Below are 18,612 nucleotides of genomic sequence, written 5' to 3' on the forward strand. Positions count from 1 at the left end.
CACGACAGAACCACAATGCAGTTCGGCAAAGCGTGACGTCACCCCATTCAAAGTGAATGGGAAGCGTCTCCGTTGAAGCACGCAACGCTGCCGTGTGGACGTAGCGTTAGAGAATTAGCCAAAATATGAGGAAAATGTGAACTAAACATTAAACTTATACGGATTCTGAAAACCAGGCCTCTGTTTTAAAGCTTCCAGCAACATCCACAACTCAGCGGATGGCAGTTTCTATTTATTTATGTATCAAAGCCAGACTTATCTTCTTTTGTTCTTGCAGTCACAGAGTAAAAACTGTATTTCAAAGCCCCGTATTGACAAAGCTAAAGACAATATACAGTATTGAAACAATATGGGTTATCTGTTCCTGAGCTAAATAAGTGGTGGAGAGCAGTTCCTTCCGTTTCTATTCCTGTATTCCTGAATGACAGTTCACACAATGTCGTGACCATGGTTAGTTTGTTTTGTCTTAATTCGATATTTGGATTATAAATGTACATTAACGAGTCATTTCCACTTGTGAAAGTTTGCGACACACATTCATGCCAGCATTCAGCAGGCTGTCAGCTGTCTTCTGCTTTGTGTATTTGACATAGGACACGACGCAAATGTTTGATCACGAGGTCTTTTTCGAGGTCGACTCTGGGCTTCAAGAGCCCTTATATAAAACAATGGTTTGCAACAGAAGCTGGATGGCTCAGGCTTTGACTTTTTGTCTAGCGTTTGTGAATGAGGGCTTATAAGCTGATCAGCTCTGCCATGTCTAGGTCATGAACCAATCTTCACGGCAGCTTGGGGCCCTCTCCCTGCTGCCACACAGGCCCGGGTCACGGAGAGGACAAACAGTGAAGTGGAGAGGACAGGGAGGGAAAAACAGACAGTGAATGATGGAGTGGAAACAGTAGGCAAGGAGGCAGACAGTGAGAGCAGTTCTGCGAGAAGGATCAACCACAGTAATGGATTTAGCTCTTTGAAAAGCGATTTGACAATGGATAAGAAAAGAGAGTAGGTTCAAGCCTGAAATTGTTTTAAGATCAAGAAAATGGAGGACACAATGGAGATAACAGTCCTCAGAGAGCCGTTTCTGACTGTTTTACTCATATTTCTACTGGCCTGGTGTAGAAAGCTTTTGCCGCACCAATGCATGCTGTAATCAAATGTGTTTTCACTGCTTGCTCACTATGGGGAATAACTGCACTGAAAGGCATATTGTGATTATAGTTCTGAAACAGTGCCAAACTTTCAAAGTCTTTACGCTCAACCAAGACATGCTCATGGTGTTAAAATACAAGATGCAGGCAAGGTCTATGGGATCTATCCTAACTGCTATGCCTTGGTACCCACTGTCCTTTAATATCTGTAAACATCAATTAGGCTGAAAAAGTCAGACGGTACCCAGCATACACTTACAGATCACGTGATAATGTTGGTTAATATGGAAATGATTTGTATTTGGTCAAAACAACCTTACAACCTTGTATTCAAGCTAGATAACTGGTTTTAGATGATATTTGAACTCCTTATTCTATTGTCATCTTTATTATTTATTTGTACTGTATATTGCAATCAGCAACATTTAACAGTTCGTTATTTCTATTTTATTGAGATGTCCGTACATTAAACAACAACATTTCTGTCCATTGCTTGTAAGGCACTTCAAGTGTGTTTGATTTGTTTCAAAGGTGTTATAAAAACAAAGTGTGATAACTTGGTAACTGTGGTAAGTCATAAACACACCTGCAAACACCTCTTAATGATATAGTGGGCACCAATACAACAGTGCAGACTTTTATCGCAATGCATCGGCAACACAATAAATCAACCATCTGGCAAGTCTTTGTGCGACATTTAAAGTGAAATGTGTCATCAATAACTCTTTCCTCTAGTCTCACTTCCTCTCCAGCTGGTGGCGCTGCAGGCGGCTGCACATTTGGCCCGTACCAAGAACCAGACCTGCCTCACATTAGACTCTCACGCTGAGTGACTGATGGAGCCATGGTGGCACCTCTGTCTCCTTCTAACACACTGATGGCATGACACCTTGGCATGACATTGGAGAGAAGTAAAAAGATAAGAGTTTGAAGCTGGATAACTCTCCTGCTCTCTAATTAAAGCCTCTTCCACACAGTGTGACCTTCCCTTGCACCCTGCAGCCCCACTGGAATTCTGAAACCAAATTGATTGTATTGCCAATATCTTTCAAAGACATCCTAATGTATTTTGACCGAAAGGACTGAACGAATCTTTAACGAAGAAGCTGCGTCGACTCTTTGTAGCCTGGCGGGTCAAAACACTTTACCACATTTAGTTGTCAGAGGGGAGAGTGAGGCCAAAGGATTGATCTCTAAGCAGAGTATTGGCAAGATGATAGAGTATTAAATGATTTGCCCGCCTCTATAAATGACTATAACGCTGCATGCATTATGTATTACATCTTTCAACGTTTTTGCCTCTCATCCACACTTTGCAACTCGTGTGTGTCTTATTAATCATTCCAGCACACATCTGCATATTTCGTTTTTCTCCTAGCTTGCGTTTTCTATACATATAGGTGCACAGATGCTTGCTCAGGAAGAGGCATCATGTCCTCCTCTGAGCTGCAGCAGATGCAGGATGCTGCTCTGTCACACTCCTGTAGGCAGGGGGACAGACAGCAGTGACTGTCGGCTGTCAGGACTTACAACACATCGCTGTCAGCTACGGGTCGGATAGCTCTCAAAGAGGTGGGCTAAGAATAACAGAGTGAGGATAGATAGAGGGTCAGCGGTGAGCAGGGAGTGGCTCTGGGGCTCTCCACTGCCACTGCTGAGCAGAGAGCAACACTGTGAGGAAATGGACATGGAGGAATGAGATGGTGGGAACAGAATACAGGGCAAGAAAGAATAAAACACACAAGTGATTGACAAGCCGTGTTGAAACAAATGACGTGATCAAAGCCTGAAGCAAAGTAAATTCACAAAACCTGACAATATGACAGTGTCTCTCCTCAGAAAACAATTGTGAATAACATGACAATGACATTACTGCATGCTCATTTTCTACAGCTCTCTCTATGTGTATGTCAGGATCTGGTCGGAGTACTCCTACATGAATAAAGAATAATTTCAGGCTTATAAAAATGTGAACTTATTTTGTGTGTTGATTTTGGACTGAATAAATAACAATGTGTTCATCCAAGTTGAATACATGCTGACATCTGGAAACAAAGAAAAGGACTTAATCAGGCCAGGTGCTTTAAGTTGGGGCAAATGGGCCAATTACTGGTAGTCTCATTCCCTTACACAACCCAGTTATGCAATACTGCCTTTTTTCATTTTTTTCCAGCACAGATTTGTTTGCAGGCTTTTTGATTGGACAGCAACATTCATTTTTTGAAGTCAGATTTTGTGTTTTTGGTCAGTATCAAAGCATCCCTAACAGCTACAAGCAGACGTATGTATCTGTATGTCCAGGCCTTGCAGTACTGTGCATGTCTGAAAAACATGTTAGCATGCTGTCAGTACCCTGACCTTAACTTGAGAGGGAAACGAGGATCGCCAGGACGTCGCAAACATCACTGCAAGTCAGGTGCGAGAAAAGCCGATGCTAAAGAGCCATGCTCGACACAACTCTGATTTCACCCCTCTGTTCTCTGCTCCCAAGCAAGGCACAATAATTGGTATTGCAGGCAAGACTGACAGTTCATGCGTCAGCACACAGAGAGACAGGGTGAAGAGACGGAGAGGTAAGAGGGAGAAGGTGAGCTGTAGGAGGAGAGGGAGAGAGACACAGACAAAGCAGGAGAGTGGGCGGGTAGAGCTAGAAAGAAAAACCCTGTATAGAGATATTTTGGTTGCTCTGGTTGTATTTAAATGACATATTTGGAAGTTAAATAAATAGTCTGGAAATAGCAATGGCAGAGAGCAGGCCTTTTGCTCTGCTTACACCAGGAATGGCAGTTCTTGTGTATTAGAATGAAATAGCTGTTTCTTTCAGGGAACGCTGACAAGTGGAGTAAGGCAGGGTGGGGGTGGCTGGGAATGTCTTGTTGGCAGTGTTTGGCAGTTTGTGGGGGAGCTTATCAGGTCCGATAATAAAGCACTGACCAACGAGCAGCCTCGGGCTCGGGCTCGGGCCAGTGTGATGAATGCTTTAGTGACAAAAGCTCCTCCAAATGAAGATTAGAGCCAATATGCTCTACGTTTGCCCAGAAAGCATTTACACGTTTGGCTGCATTACCAGTCTCTATGAAAAACACTAATGCAGATGAATGGCTTTTGGAGGCAGAGACAGTGGATGAGCGGGAAACAAAACCAATGTCTGTATTTATAACTGAATGAAGCCTCTGGAGCAGATTTGAAAGCCTATCAAATATTTAAACTTTGTGGATTTCAAATGTTTTCGACATTTCGAAAACTCGGTTCCCTCTGATATTTAAATGTTCTCCCCTTTATCTGTTAGGGAAACAAATACAAAGTGCTTAGGAGCAGTTTTAAGGAGGAAGCAAAGACTTGTTTCCTATATTTCACGAGGGGATTCCAAACTTTTATACCTTGGATTTGAGTACAAAGTGTGCTCTGTGTAACCCCTTCAGTTACGTCGAGGCTTTGTTCAGAAGGGCAAGCAACTAGAGCAGCCTCCACTGGAGCCACGCTACGGCGGGTTTCCCATGAGCTTTGGTGTGATGAATTATATAAAGCCTGTTCATGCTGCTGAGGGAGCTCGGGCCGTGTCAGTGTGCGATGAGGAGACCCTGTGGATTGAGCTAGAACTTGTACTCACTTCTGGAAGATCTTTGCTCTTTTGTCACTTGAGAAGTTCTCCAGCTGCAATGACTCCTGGGTAAGGAAGGCTACAGCCAGGTGAAAGTAGTTGTTCCACAGCTGACCCACATAAAAAAAGACAGAAAGTGAGGTGAATAAAAAACATTTAAAAAAGCAGTTTTACAGCAATATGATTCATTCCCAAAGTCAATATGTGGGCTGGAGGGCTATTTCGCTCCATTAAATCAGAAGGTTTAGATGTGTTGGGGTACTTTTGTGTCGGGAAGCTTTTTTTCACAGCAAGTAGTCAGTTCATGCTCAAAAAACGAGTCTTTATATACAGTATATAGTTCTCAGTCTTCCTAATGAGTATACCCATAAGCCAAAATACTACATTCAGGTACAATTGCAAAACAAATGGCCATACTTTGCTATGCTATGTGATTATATCAGGATACATTGTATGCACCTTTGGGCAGGGAAGAAAAAACACAACACTTTATTAATAAATCATAGAGAGCTCCAACTGCTCTAAGTCACACTAAAACACCGGTAATACAATGGATTCAGGTTTTAACTGCAATCTTGTCGGCAATAACATTAATTTGCTTCCATGTGTCAGACATTTAAAAAGCAAGCACAAAAACTTGTTCCAAGCTGGGAGCAGCAGGTTAAAATATTCTGAACTGAACATCAAATTGCCGACCATTACAGAGTAATTGATGTTCCCTCTCCACCATGTTTATTCAGATTTTCTTTTTCTTTTGCCCCTCTATTCAGAAGTTCCAACAATGCCGGATCTGAAAACCCTCAGTAAAATGCCATTCAAATTACTAAAAGAACATCCTTCTTCAGGTGGGAGGGAGGACTGTCGAGGTGTGTTACAATAAAAAAGAAAAAATGTACTGGTTCAGCTCTTACCTGTAGCTCAAAGTTGGTCTGATCCAGAAATTTCTTGTTCAGCACTTCTGCATACTGATTAATGGCCCGCAGGAACACTCTGGAAAAACAAGAAGAAACACTTTGGATTTTGTCCTTCTGATGAAACACGCTTTTCTTTCACCACCTTAATATATAATTATTTACATTCTGTTGTTTGTAATTACATGGTCTGACAAGTCACATTCAGACTGTGCTTTGCCTACTCAAGTCGCAAGTATCCCCCAGAGTCATATTCCCACCCCATGCAGACAGCAATTTACACAAGAAAATGTCATATACAGTAACAACATTTTTCAAATAGTTACAATAGCAAAAAATCATGAAGCAATATGATTTGAACTTGAAGTGGACTTCAAGAAATAAATAATGGAAATTGTATTTAAAAAAAGACTAACTTGGGTGAGTTGGGGGAAATGTCTGACTTTGGATGGGAACCCTTGATGTCAAGAGTCTATCTAAGTGGCATTTCTTCCTTCACAAAGCATAAACACTACTTTTACATTGTATACAGAATTGCCAAATATGAATGAATAAATTGGTAGAATACTTTTAAAGTTGGAATCAGACAAAAATAATGTTCGCCCTAAAAACAGAACAGAGGTGAAGAACAGGTTCAGTCTTTCTCTTGCACATAGTGAGGTAGATAAGGGGCTCGAAGCACTCCTGAAAAAGATGCTATGAGTAGTTAATGAGAACACTGTCTGATGGGTTAATCCACTCCAATGTTTCAGAATGAAATGTTAATAACTTAAGTGGCATGAAGCTTTTAGAGGGGAATTATGATTGCTGCTTACAAAGTCAGAGGCCCATCTGCAATTTAACTTCATTCCCTGGCAGATACAGCAATACAACAATGTATGAAGTACTTGCGGAGAGAAAAAATAAGCCTTATCATGAGTGTGGGGGGGAAAAAATCTAGCAAAGCAGATGGGATAACCCAACTTTATGTAAAGTAACCCTCCAGGTTCTTATGGTGACTTAATTATAGTTGCAACTTAACCTGTTAACCCTGAGCCTGTTTTCCAGGTCTCAGGCTAGAAAATGACATTCCCAGAACAAATGACTATATCTTCACTTTTAAAAAGGGGTAAATTAATAATCTTTTTTCTCAAAGCAATGAAAAACCTGTGAGTTTGATGTAGAAAAGTCAGAATCAATAAACATTTTAAATTATAGTGTCCATCTAAAAAAATTATAACATTACTTATAGTGAAAACCACCCTTGAATGATGGGATAGTAGAATAAAAGCTTTAGGAATCCAAACAATAACATATAATAAGTACCCTGTATTAAGATTGATGCAAAACAAGTGACATTTGACCTTTTTAGAGAGGATAGCAAAAGAAAAAACACTTCTGGGGTCATTTGGGTGTATTAGCCATACTGTATCTCTGGAACCCATCGGTCGATTTTGATGATTGACACCTTTTTTGAACCGTTAGAGCCAATAGAATCGAAAGGGAAGTTTCTAAATCCATCTAAAGATTACCCATTGGTGAATGAGTGATGCGCAGCCAGAATGCCAAAAACCGGAAGCTGGATTGTAGCTCTCAAACACTCTATATGAAATCTCAGTTTTGACAACAATTTTATGATGGATTATCAGTAATCATTTCAAAGTGACACAGACACATTGGATTAACCTTCAGCAGCATTTGTATGCGTTTTAATGCCATTGAACACAACTTTTGATCAGAAAACAGCAAAGGTAAGACATATTGGCCGTTTTGGCTCCGTAAAGCTACGTTGTGTGTTGTCTGGTTTTGCCAGTTCTGGGAGCACAGTGATGATACTTATACCTCTAGAATCTGCGGAATCTCAGCTTTCATTTGATATTGTCAGTTAGCTGAGTTTCTTCCCGTTAAGTGGGTATGACACATTAATAGGTTGTTAAATGTTAAGAAGCCCTGAGACACAGTTTCCGGCAGCCCCCGCCGGGCTTAAAAGGTTAAAATAATGTGAACAAAACCACACAAATACTAATCAATATTCAAACTGCAACACATGACTGCCAAAGTCAGTAAACGAAGATACAGCGATAAAAATGGCAAGGTGAAACAAGGTCTGTTTTTATGCCATTTACTGTAAGTGGATTGCATCAAGGTTTCATGAGCGGTAGGGTTGGGGTCTACAGTTGCCCCGCAGCGAGGCTCCCCCGCCCTCTCGTAGACAGTTCACAGGCTCAGTCACTTCATAACACCAAAGATGGATCGCGGTAAACGCTCTAAAGTGAGGCTCCACTACACTAAAAAAGAAAAAGACAAGGCACAGTGTAATGCCTGTGGCAAGTTAATAGCTTGCCACAGGCATAGCTCAGTTAAAATAAAGCACAGCTATTGTGCAATACATTTGTATTGCATGTATATTTTTTATTTGTAAAAAGCTTAAAAGAATAAAAATATTTTTGTTATCTAAACGTTTGACCTCTTTCTTTTACAATTTTGGAATCTAAAAGGGGAATCGATAAGAACCGAAATCGATAAGCAGAACCGGAATCGGAATCGATACATTTCAAACGATACCCATCCTTACTGGTGAGGAGAGTTCTTGCCACTCACGTATGCACAGTGCGTATGTGCTACTTGGCCGTCGGCTGAAGTCTTTGCGGTGTGTTCCAGTGCAACTTTTTGGCCAAGACGCAGGAGATGTGAGACGACACAACAGTCGGGTCCGAGTTTCTCTCCCAAACTCTCTCCCCCTGCCTGGATCGCCTCCATTTAACGCCTTATTTACTTTATTAACATAGTGACATCTCGCTCTTCCATCGGCTAGAGCTCCAACACATGAGGCTAAGTGGTGGGACAACTAGTGGTTGACCAATTATAACAGAGCCGACAGCTAACCAATCAGAGCAGACTGGGCTCTGGTTTCAGACAGAGGGTGAAAAGAGGTGCTGCAGCACAGGCCGTATGAGAAAATAAAGACTTTTTTGAACGTTAAAGCATGGAGACATGTCATAGCAGAGGCACAAAATATCAACGTGCATATGAGCATAAACACAGTGTTTTGTGTTCAAATTATGACTTTGGTGAAATCATGTAAAGCTTAATGCAATATCTATCAGGGAAAGAATATTAAAAGAAACCGATTTTAGGCTGATTTACTTGTCCAAAAGTGAAAAAGTACATATGAATCACAAACGGACTTTCCTGACACCACTCAACCTCATCAAGAAAGCACCCAGGTTTAACTTCCTTGAAAGTTAATATAATGATTCTTAAATTTAAGAAGAAAGTACAAGTAATGCAAGCAGCTGATCCAAAGGCAAGGCTCTCAAGAAAGACACCATGTTCTTTCTGGATGAATTGATGGAGCTGCTCAAATGCAGTATTCTAACGAGCTAAAGTGAGTTTGAAAGACAGTCTTAGAAGTATTAATGAAGCCGAAAAGTGCCTCATGGGAATATATCAGGACACACAATAAAAGGAACTGCTGAAAGTAGTACTATCTTAAAGAAAGGATGAACATAAACCATAGGGATAAGGAATAACTTATGTGGGATCAAATCATTGTCTACAGCCATCTCAACTAGGAATATTGATATCGACTTGGATTTTTACTTTTTATTCTAGAGAGGCAGTGGTTCTTGGTGGAAGTCACTTGTGCATTCCTATTCCATGTTATCTGAGAGCTGCACTGAAGCTTGGTTGAGTTAACACACTCTCTAACAAGCATTGGATCAATTAGTGCACTGGCCTGTTGAGAGTGGAGAGGAGATTGATTCAACAACCTAGTATATAATGGTTAAGTCTTGGGAATAGGGTCCTTTCATTAATATAATTATTGTTTTTATCAATTAGAGTGACATGAAATATATTTCTATCAATACAGCTTAAAATTGCAGACATCAGGTATACATGATATGTGTATAGAGGAGATTAAATAAATGCTCTTTTAGTTTTAGTTTATAGCAGAGAATAAAAAGGGCGGATGCCAACATTTTGAATACAGGTAAATGATACTTTACTGTTTTCTCTCACAGCAGAACATGAGGAGCTTAACATTTTTAAAAGTTTAATACAGTTAATTAGGCTCGAACTAAATAAAGTGCTTGCATGGCGTATTAAGAGGCTTACTATCAGAAAGAGCCATTAGTGCTATTATAAAAAAGCCAAGGGAAAGTCACTACAGATCCATTTTAAATAAATCATATACTTTTGTTAATGACTACAAGCCACTCCGTCCCTCAATCTAATTATCCTGAGAATACAAGCAACCACACAGGACTTAGTGATGGATTGGGCATTCTCTGGGTTCTGGCAATAAAGCCCAAGCTATAAAAGGAAAAACTAACTCCACATAGCATAATGGTTCCAAATATGAGAGACAGCTTTATTTTACGAATTATTTAAAGGGAAACTAGTATTGCTTTATTACTAACTTACAGAGAATCCGAAAAACATTAGTAATGCCCAAGGAAAACATCACTTTTCCCCCCATCCTTTAAAATGTTGTATAGAGCCCGCAGGATGTCTTACAACAACATTGACTGTAATGGCTACAGCTATCACAGAAAAACTAAGCATCATTTAGGATTTAGTTATGATAAAATCTTAACTATGACTCTACACAGTTGGTTTCATCCAGCAGATTGTTATTGGAATTGGCTCCGAGATACAATGCTGCTTTATTAGCCGCCAACCTCTGACCATTTGCAGAGAATAGACAGTCCTGTCAATTATGATCTGATATCAGGCAGATCAGATGTGTCTGAGGGATGTAAGCTGGAGTTAAACTGGAACTTGATAGGATTGAAAGCTGAGATTCTCTGAGAGGTAAGATATTAGTCTTTATAAAGCTATGCCAACACCTGATTTATAAGCATAGCTAAATGTATATATGGAATTAAACATAAAAGCATGAAAATGTATTTATATTATGATCTTTGATTAAAACATATTCGATAAGAAATAGCTGCAAATAATAAAAAAACAGGTATGGATGCTTTAACCTGAGTTCTGTAGTAATGTGTAATCATTTCGATGTCAAGAATAGCCTTTTTTTGTTGTTGTGCTGCCTGGTACATGGACCAAGGTATCAAATGAACAGCATATCACAAACTTCAAGCAGACAATGTGTTCATCATAGGTTAATGCTCATGGCTAGTCCAGGTCTGCAAACTATGTCCCAACATGTTTTGATCTCTTGGAAATCACCAGCGGTATTCCATCCTGTCCAAAAAAATCCCATGTGTGTGGTGTTGGTTTGCTTATTTAGTAGCCACCTTCCAAATACACAGGGTCCTATAACTTAACAATCTGATGTGATAATATATCACTCACACAGGGGGGAAAAGGAATGAGATTTGTGATTTTTGTAAATATATAGCGTCAAGGTTTTTAGTTGGATAGGTAGGTGTCTACATGACTCAAACGTAATCATGCCTGGCTCTAGCTTTATTCTAGTTTTTAACCAAACCTTGTATTTAATATGTATGTCGTTAAGCCATTTGCCAAAGTACATCATGGTTGAGGACAGGACTTCTTTAACAAATCAGGGGATCAAACCAATGCGTTTGACCATGACTTGAAAAGCAGCCCCTAACCTACCTTGAAACCCATCTGACAATTTATGTTTATTGATTCCTCCAAATTCCACCAAGTGGCCTGCACCTGATGTGTGCTGCATATTTTACTTAGATTTGACTATTTTTCTAGTTTTTTGGCTTGGCCTTAGGGTCCAGTGGTGAACTCTCATTCAATCTATTACAAGTGAACACAAATGTGGTCCCAATACACTTTAAGCTGAAAAAGATTTGCAGTGACTTACTTCACTTACCCTCCATTAGCATGTTTTTCTTGAGGGCATGGCTTCATAAAACATGAATTCTCCTGATCTCCTCAGTATGGTTTGGGTCTGACCTCCCACTCATCTCTTTGGTGGATTGTTTCAGTGATTTCTGACAGCATTTTTGTGCTAAAAACCAGGATCAGTAACACATGACTGCTTCAACTGCTCAGAGCCATCCTTAGGAGATGCGAGAAAGCCTGCAGCATAGAAGTGGGCGTCAGGTGCTTTAGAAAAACAGCACCTGTGAATGTTTTGTAGTAAAGAGCAGCTTTTTGCTGCAAAATAAAACAAAGTCTGTTTAATGGTTCCACCTTTAGTATACCTAAGGAGATTATTTAGTAAACATTTGGTTAGGAAAAATAGAACCTCATTGTGTGGACCGATGTTGTTGGCTATGTTATACGCTGGGTGCATGTAAATCAGGGCTGGGTTTTTATCACAAGCTACGGAGAAGCAGCTCATCATCACCAATTACCTACAGTGACAGGCCTTATAATTAATGTTGCTCCCCGAAGAACCTGACATCTCTCATTCTTTTCCAACAATATAATTAGTTTCAATATAATTTAATGCAACGCGTGATAGTTGGACCTACATATCCTAATGTCACTGAACCTCTTTAACAAATCAAATCTGACTGCAAAGTGACTTTGAGTCCAATAAGATGAAGAATTAATGAGAGTTCCTGGCTGATACTGTGAATTGTCTACAGGCTCCCTTTAGTCTTGTGATATTCAACAATTCAGTGAGAATATGTCTGTGCTACATCATGATAAAACAGAAGCGAGACTCCACACCATTAAGCAGGAGTCTCTGGAGATTCAATTGTCACTAAATGTGACTATAAGCACACTGACAATTGTCTTATAGAAATACGGGTTACTGTCATCACAGAGCTAAATTAAATCTAATTCAGCCGAAGCAATACAGCCCAAATTAATATTGTCAAAAGGCAATAAAATCATTTGCTTAGTCACTGTTAGTTAACCAAACCGTGAAAGTCTCTCTCAATTGTATTTGTACTCAATTATCTAATTGTGGTATGCACAACGATGAAAACTTGTAATAAGCCATTTTGCCTTATAAAATGTCTTTAGCATCATACTTTTCCAATTTCATGGCATATTGGGTTATTTTTCCCCTTAAAAATATTAACTTTAAAACCTGTATTATCATCTGTATGAAATCTTTAGCCCGGCAGTAGCAACCTTGAAAATAATCTTACAGGACTCTCACGTTATTTCTCCAACCTCTTGAAACTAATCCATATTTATGCACACCAGGAAATATGGATGGTCAACTAATGAATTGCTGTACTCTTGAGGGCAACTCTCTTGACCCCACAAAACTGCAGCCGCAATATCAAAAACTGGGCAGACACTGGCCTGAATAGAAAATCAAGATGGGTTCATCTTTTCTTTTAACCGAAAACAAGTCATATGTGCTTATGGGAGATATCTCACATGCATTATTCAGACATAGGAAGTCATGTCTGTTTTTAGCCAGAATCACATCAATGTTGGTGCGTCGACCATTCATAACTTTACCTTTAACATTTTGCCATTGGTTTTGCCATTATACTTATGGAAGACTATTTAACCACTGCATTTTGGAAAAAATTACTATTAGATTGGATTTTCATAAGCTTGGGTTTTAATTCTGGACATTTTAAGAGATATTAACAATGTGTATTAAATACAGAAAATAGAGAGGATATTGTGAGACAGCTTGGCGGTGATCATGAGACCATGAAACGAAACCTCAGAGTTTGTATGTCAGTTGGGCAATTTTCCACCTTCAGAGGTCAGATGCATTCAGAAAGCTTCCCTGTTTCTGTGTGTAACATTTTAATTAAAGGAGGATAATTTGTCGAAAGATCGGACAGTGTTGTTGTAGTATGTCGAAACACAAAAGGTAACAATATTTGTTGTGTGGTTGTGTACGTGTTGTGGGTTTTGGCAGAATACAAACGGGAATTCTAATCCCAAGATTTCTTCTGTAGGGGACCATCTTTCCAATCCCTGTGTGAGGAATCCAAATCACTACACATTTGTTGTGAGCCAAATTATGAAAATGATTTTGTTCCTATTTGTGAGTGACATGAAACGTCTTCTAACAGCATGGTTAGTATGAGCTCTATTGTCTTTGATTTGCATGTTTATAGTTTCCAAGGTTATATCACACCTGTGCCTCTGTAGCTCAGCTTTTTTTTAACTTGTTGCTGATTGAGGTAAATGGAAGAGTATGCATTTCAATACATATGTATTCTCCCTGAGAATGTCAAAGCCTCCCCTATTGCTCCTTTTTTTGGAATTCAGGCTGACACTTCTGGCCAGAGACTTGTCCTGCAGCTCATATAGATGATTGATCATTGTGTTGTGATTTAGGATCGAAGCAATGACGGCTCCTCTGCCAAGAAGAGGCAATTATATTTGTCAGAGCTGTTGATTGATTTCTCATTTTAATGCCACGGTTTCAGGCCTTTATCTCAAGGTAACATTTTGTGGTGAAGTGATACCATGGAACAGAGCCAGGGCTGACATATTTGTACTTCATCTGGGGGCAAATATCCATTTGTGTCATTACATTACTGCACGTAATGGCTTTACTGACAAGCAGGACAAGATTCAGCCAGCAGAGATATGCAAGATGTTTTTTTTACAGTAATGGCATTTCAGTAAAATTAACTATAACTTTGATGTCACAAATCCAGCCAATATTACTCTGAATCAAAGAGAGGCTTTAAGACAAATCCATCCGAACAAAGCTCTTGTAATGTCAAATTCTAAATTTGCCTGCATTTAGTCCAAACTGTGGGGGCATATCTACAGTTTATAATGTATTGCTAATCACACCTGTCAGGAAGTGAAGGCTGCCGGCATGGAAAAAAGCATGTTAGACGGCTTAAAAGCTAATTACATTCGGGATTTGTTTCTTGAGTCATCTATGGCCGCCCAAGCCTGCACGCCCTTCTTGCTTTACTGCTCTTTGAATGACATTCATATTGTGCAAAAAGGTTTTAACAGAATTGTTCAGAGTGTGCTGCCTTAAATCAGCGTGATTGCTATGACAACCTATAATTTCCCAGTCATTTTGATGTGCCATTATGGTCATAAACAAACTGTCAAAGATCTAGTGGAGGCTGCACATGAATATATTCAGTCTAATTTGTGTTACTCAAGAAAGATCATAAATAATCTGAATGAAAAAGCAGCATGATATTTAGATAGATTCTGATTGATCCGTACCTGAAAATACGTCATACAGTTTATTTAGCTTCCTGATAATGCATTTACAATTGTAAAATGCAGCATGTCTTACAAAGACAGCCTGATATTTAAATGTAAACAGATTATCACTTTATAAAGGCCGTAAACAACTTATATAATGTTCTCTCAAAGAAGTGTTGTCATCAATACACTTCCTGTCAACTGGCATGTGAACAACAGCCAAGACATTCACAACACTTCTAACACTGAGACAGTCAATTGCACTTCAATAACTAAGGAAACAGGAACAAATACAGGAACAATCTGCAACTTGAGAGGCAAGAACGGAGGTGAGTTAAGAGACAACCACGCCTTTGACTAGATTGGTTAACATGCAACCAGTTTACAGGCACATCTTTAAGTTAATAAAAAGCTGAATTGTCTTCAGACTACAGCCAAGGGGTTCTGAGATTGCATTTCAAACATGCATTTTGCCTATTATGCTTTCCACACAGATCTGCACAAAACCAAAGCTTGTTAAAACGTGATTAGCCAACACTATCCAGACTTACAGCGTGAAACCAGCTTTGGAAAATCTTATCCCATCCGTTGCCCACAGAGTCTGCTTGTAATCTGTAAAAGGTTTGTAGAGACAGAAATAGATTAGATGTTCTTCTTTTACCCATTTAAAAAAAAATTCTATCAAGCAATTGGCTCCTCCTTTTCTCATTTACCTGCCTTCCCATCTTTGCTCCACGTTGTTTATTCACACACACTGACTGAACATTGTTTTTATCCATACATTTGTGTGCAAACATGCAGGGTCACATCATGATGTTGACAGCATGCAATGGGGCTGACAGTCTGCAGTTACAGACTATCTTCCCTGTGCTGTTTTCCCCTTTTTGTTGTTTTATTTAGTACTTATAACACTGAATTGTTACACTCCCAGCCACTAAAATTGCAATGCAACTAAGAATGTTTCCAGGTGCTTCAAATGGCCTGCCCATATTTTGCAAAATAACTCTATAAACCAAGTAAAAACGATATGACAAACAGCAGGCAGTTACATCATTGCTTCTTTCTCTCTGCATAAATGTACTACAATATAGACCAAAATGCAAATCATCAGCTTTCGAAAACAATTTCAAATATGTGATGGAACTGTTCACAAGGTACATGAGAAATGTTTATTATGAATCAGTTACAGATTACTCATTTAAGATAAGAATGAACTCAAGCTTTAATCTATTAGAAACTTGGAAGTCACACTGGGATTGAGCCTTGCACAACCATAATATGACAGTAATGGGGTTATAGAGGCAGCAAATCAAGCAAAGAACAGAAATTACAGGAAAAAAAGTGATTGAGTTATTGTGTATTTTAGTCCTCACAATCCAATTAAATAGCTCTGTAGAAACAGATACAAAACCCCTCCCTATGGTTTATTGCAGCTTGCATTTTAACCGTGTTTAGCAGTATCAGTCCTCCTCAAAACCCTAATATGCTTATTCATCCCATTGACTCAAATATCATGGGTTTCATGCCACTGGTTTGGTCATTATCTATAACAACTTGGATATTAAAAAAAAAAAGATTCCACTTTCTGGCAACCCGTTATACAATATTTACATAATTGCTAACATTGAGTTACAAAATGAAGAGGCAATGTACATTTTACACAGATTATTAAGCATTTTAGTGACTCTAGTGAGATCTTTTTGTAAAACTCTTGTGTGAGATCTAGTTCATTACGTTTTATATCTAATAGATGCTTTAACACTTTAAAAAGCAGGTGCTGACGTCAGTTTTGACCGACTTCTAATACAAGTAATCGGGGTTTGCACTGGTTTTTCCCAAGCCATTATACGTCACCCATCACCAACATTTGTTTAATACCATCTGAGCCAGAAGTTGAGCCCGTGAGAGTCCTTGGCATGAAATTAGTTTCCAAGGAGTTTATCCCCCCGTCCGGTTTTCGGCACAAAGTTTTCTCTGAACAATATTTAAATAGAAGGCAGATAAGTCTGAATCTACACATTGATAACACAAATGAACAGCATGTAAACCTCAAACACATATTTCCTTATTGATTACTGATACCAGAGCTCAAATACAAATGTGACAATATTACAAACACTAAAGAAGTCTTGAGAAAAAAATTATATATTCTCCAAAAAGCTATTGACATTGATATTGTTGGTGGATGTTGCTGAGTCTGCCCTGATTGGTCAGCTCCCTGTAGCCCGACTAGGCGCAACCCACCAACTCCAAACACAGAGAGGGCAGTATTTATAAAGCCTTCTAGTCCAAAGAGTTGCTCAGAGGGATGGAATTTAGGATTTATTTATAGATTTATGAGGGTTTTTTGTTGAACCCAAAGGCTAAAACTGAAATATTCTCTAAACGCTAATTGACAGAGCGCTAATGAAACATTACAGATTAGCCTGTAGGGAAATTCCAATCTCATTAGATTTTTGCTCACAACTCACACCCAGCACAATAACATCTAAATTGATGACAACACTAATATTATATATCTGTTCTATACATATATATATCATTATTAGCTAATATATATAGTATATATATATATATATATATATATATATATATATTGCAAATGGAAAAAAATAACAGGGTTTGTTGGTTTTTAGATTGAAATGCCAAGCAACACTACTCATACATTATAATGGCTAGCAATCACATATATTAATAAAAGGTGAGCTATTTCCCTCATTATATTTTGTAAGCTACTTTCATTACGGCTTTCATTTGATTTAACTGATATGTTCATTATCTAAAAATAGCATTTATAATTTCACCACGTTTTAGAGACTATGTTCTATGAGCAGGTTGATGGATTTTATTGTCCATTTTATGCCCGTTATCACCCCTTAAAAAATAAATCAAACCAATTGCAAATGTATAAAAGAATGTGTCATACTGTACCTAGCAACGGGGTCAGCCCAACCAGTTCCTTGCTCATAGTTCCACTAAGGAGTTTCCTAAATTAATAATAATAATAATAGCTTGGATTTATATAGCGCCTTTCATGAGACCCAAGGTCACTTTACAAAGAAGAACAGGGGCAAAACAAACTGAACAAAAAAAGCAGTTAGACAACCAGTCAGACAGACAAAACAACAAATAGATTAGGGGCCAAAGGCCCTTTTGAAGGCGTCAAGCGTGGGGATGTTGTGAATCTCCGCAGGGAGAGCGTTCCAGAGGGTGGGGGCTGCCACACTGAAGGCTCTGTCCCCGAAGGTTCGCAATTTGGTGCGGGGTTTGGTAAGCAGGCCAGAGTCTGAAGACCGCAGGTTCCAGGGTGGGGCATGTGGGTAAAGGATGTCCGATAGGTACTGGAGGGCATGGGCATGGAGGGACTTGTAGGTAAGGAGGAGGATTTTGTATGTTATGCAGGACTTGACCGGCAGCCAGTGGAGGTGGATGAGGGTGGGAGTGATGTGCTGCCACGGCTTTGTATGTGTGAGTACCTAGCATCACAGTTTTGAACATACAGGAGCCTGTCCAGGGTTTTGTTGGGAACCCCAAACAGGACACCATTGCAGTAGTCCAAGTGGGAGGCGACAAACGCATGGACTAGGGTTTCTGCAACCGATTCCGAGAGTGACGGTCGGAATCTGGCAATGTTCCTTAGATGGAAAAAGGCTGATTTGGTCACAGACTTGCCGCAGGAGTGGAAGGAAAGGGTGGAGTCGAGGATGACACCCAGGTTGCGGGCTTCAGGAGATGGGGAGATGGAGCAGCCGTCAACCTCGAGGATGAAGTCACCGACCTTCCGGAGCAGCGCCTCGTCGTGAGGTAGGAGGGGTCAAGGGGGAGTCAGAGAGTAGTTGAGCCGACGTACTTTCGTACCTACAGGAGGTCTGATAGAGTTTGATTTGTCGTCCTGTTTGTCTCGAGTACC

The 18,612-nt window shown here is 39.5% G+C and overlaps 1 protein-coding gene across 1 annotated transcript in view; it reads right to left on the bottom strand.

Annotated features, from left to right (window-relative positions):
* dock1 (dedicator of cytokinesis 1) overlaps positions 1 to 18,612 on the bottom strand; it is a 180,613-nt gene that overhangs the window by 34,152 nt on the left and 127,849 nt on the right. Inside the window, exons 30-31 of the mRNA XM_010766495.1 lie at positions 5,661 to 5,739; positions 4,759 to 4,859 (exon numbers count right to left, since the gene is read on the bottom strand). Of these exons, the coding sequence (XP_010764797.1) occupies positions 4,759 to 4,859; positions 5,661 to 5,739 (180 nt within the window). The remainder of the gene's footprint in view (positions 1 to 4,758; positions 4,860 to 5,660; positions 5,740 to 18,612) is intronic.

This window comes from Notothenia coriiceps, unplaced genomic scaffold, assembly GCF_000735185.1.
Source record: "Notothenia coriiceps isolate Sejong01 unplaced genomic scaffold, NC01 NC01_scaffold00003340, whole genome shotgun sequence".
Lineage (NCBI taxonomy): Eukaryota > Metazoa > Chordata > Actinopteri > Perciformes > Nototheniidae > Notothenia > Notothenia coriiceps.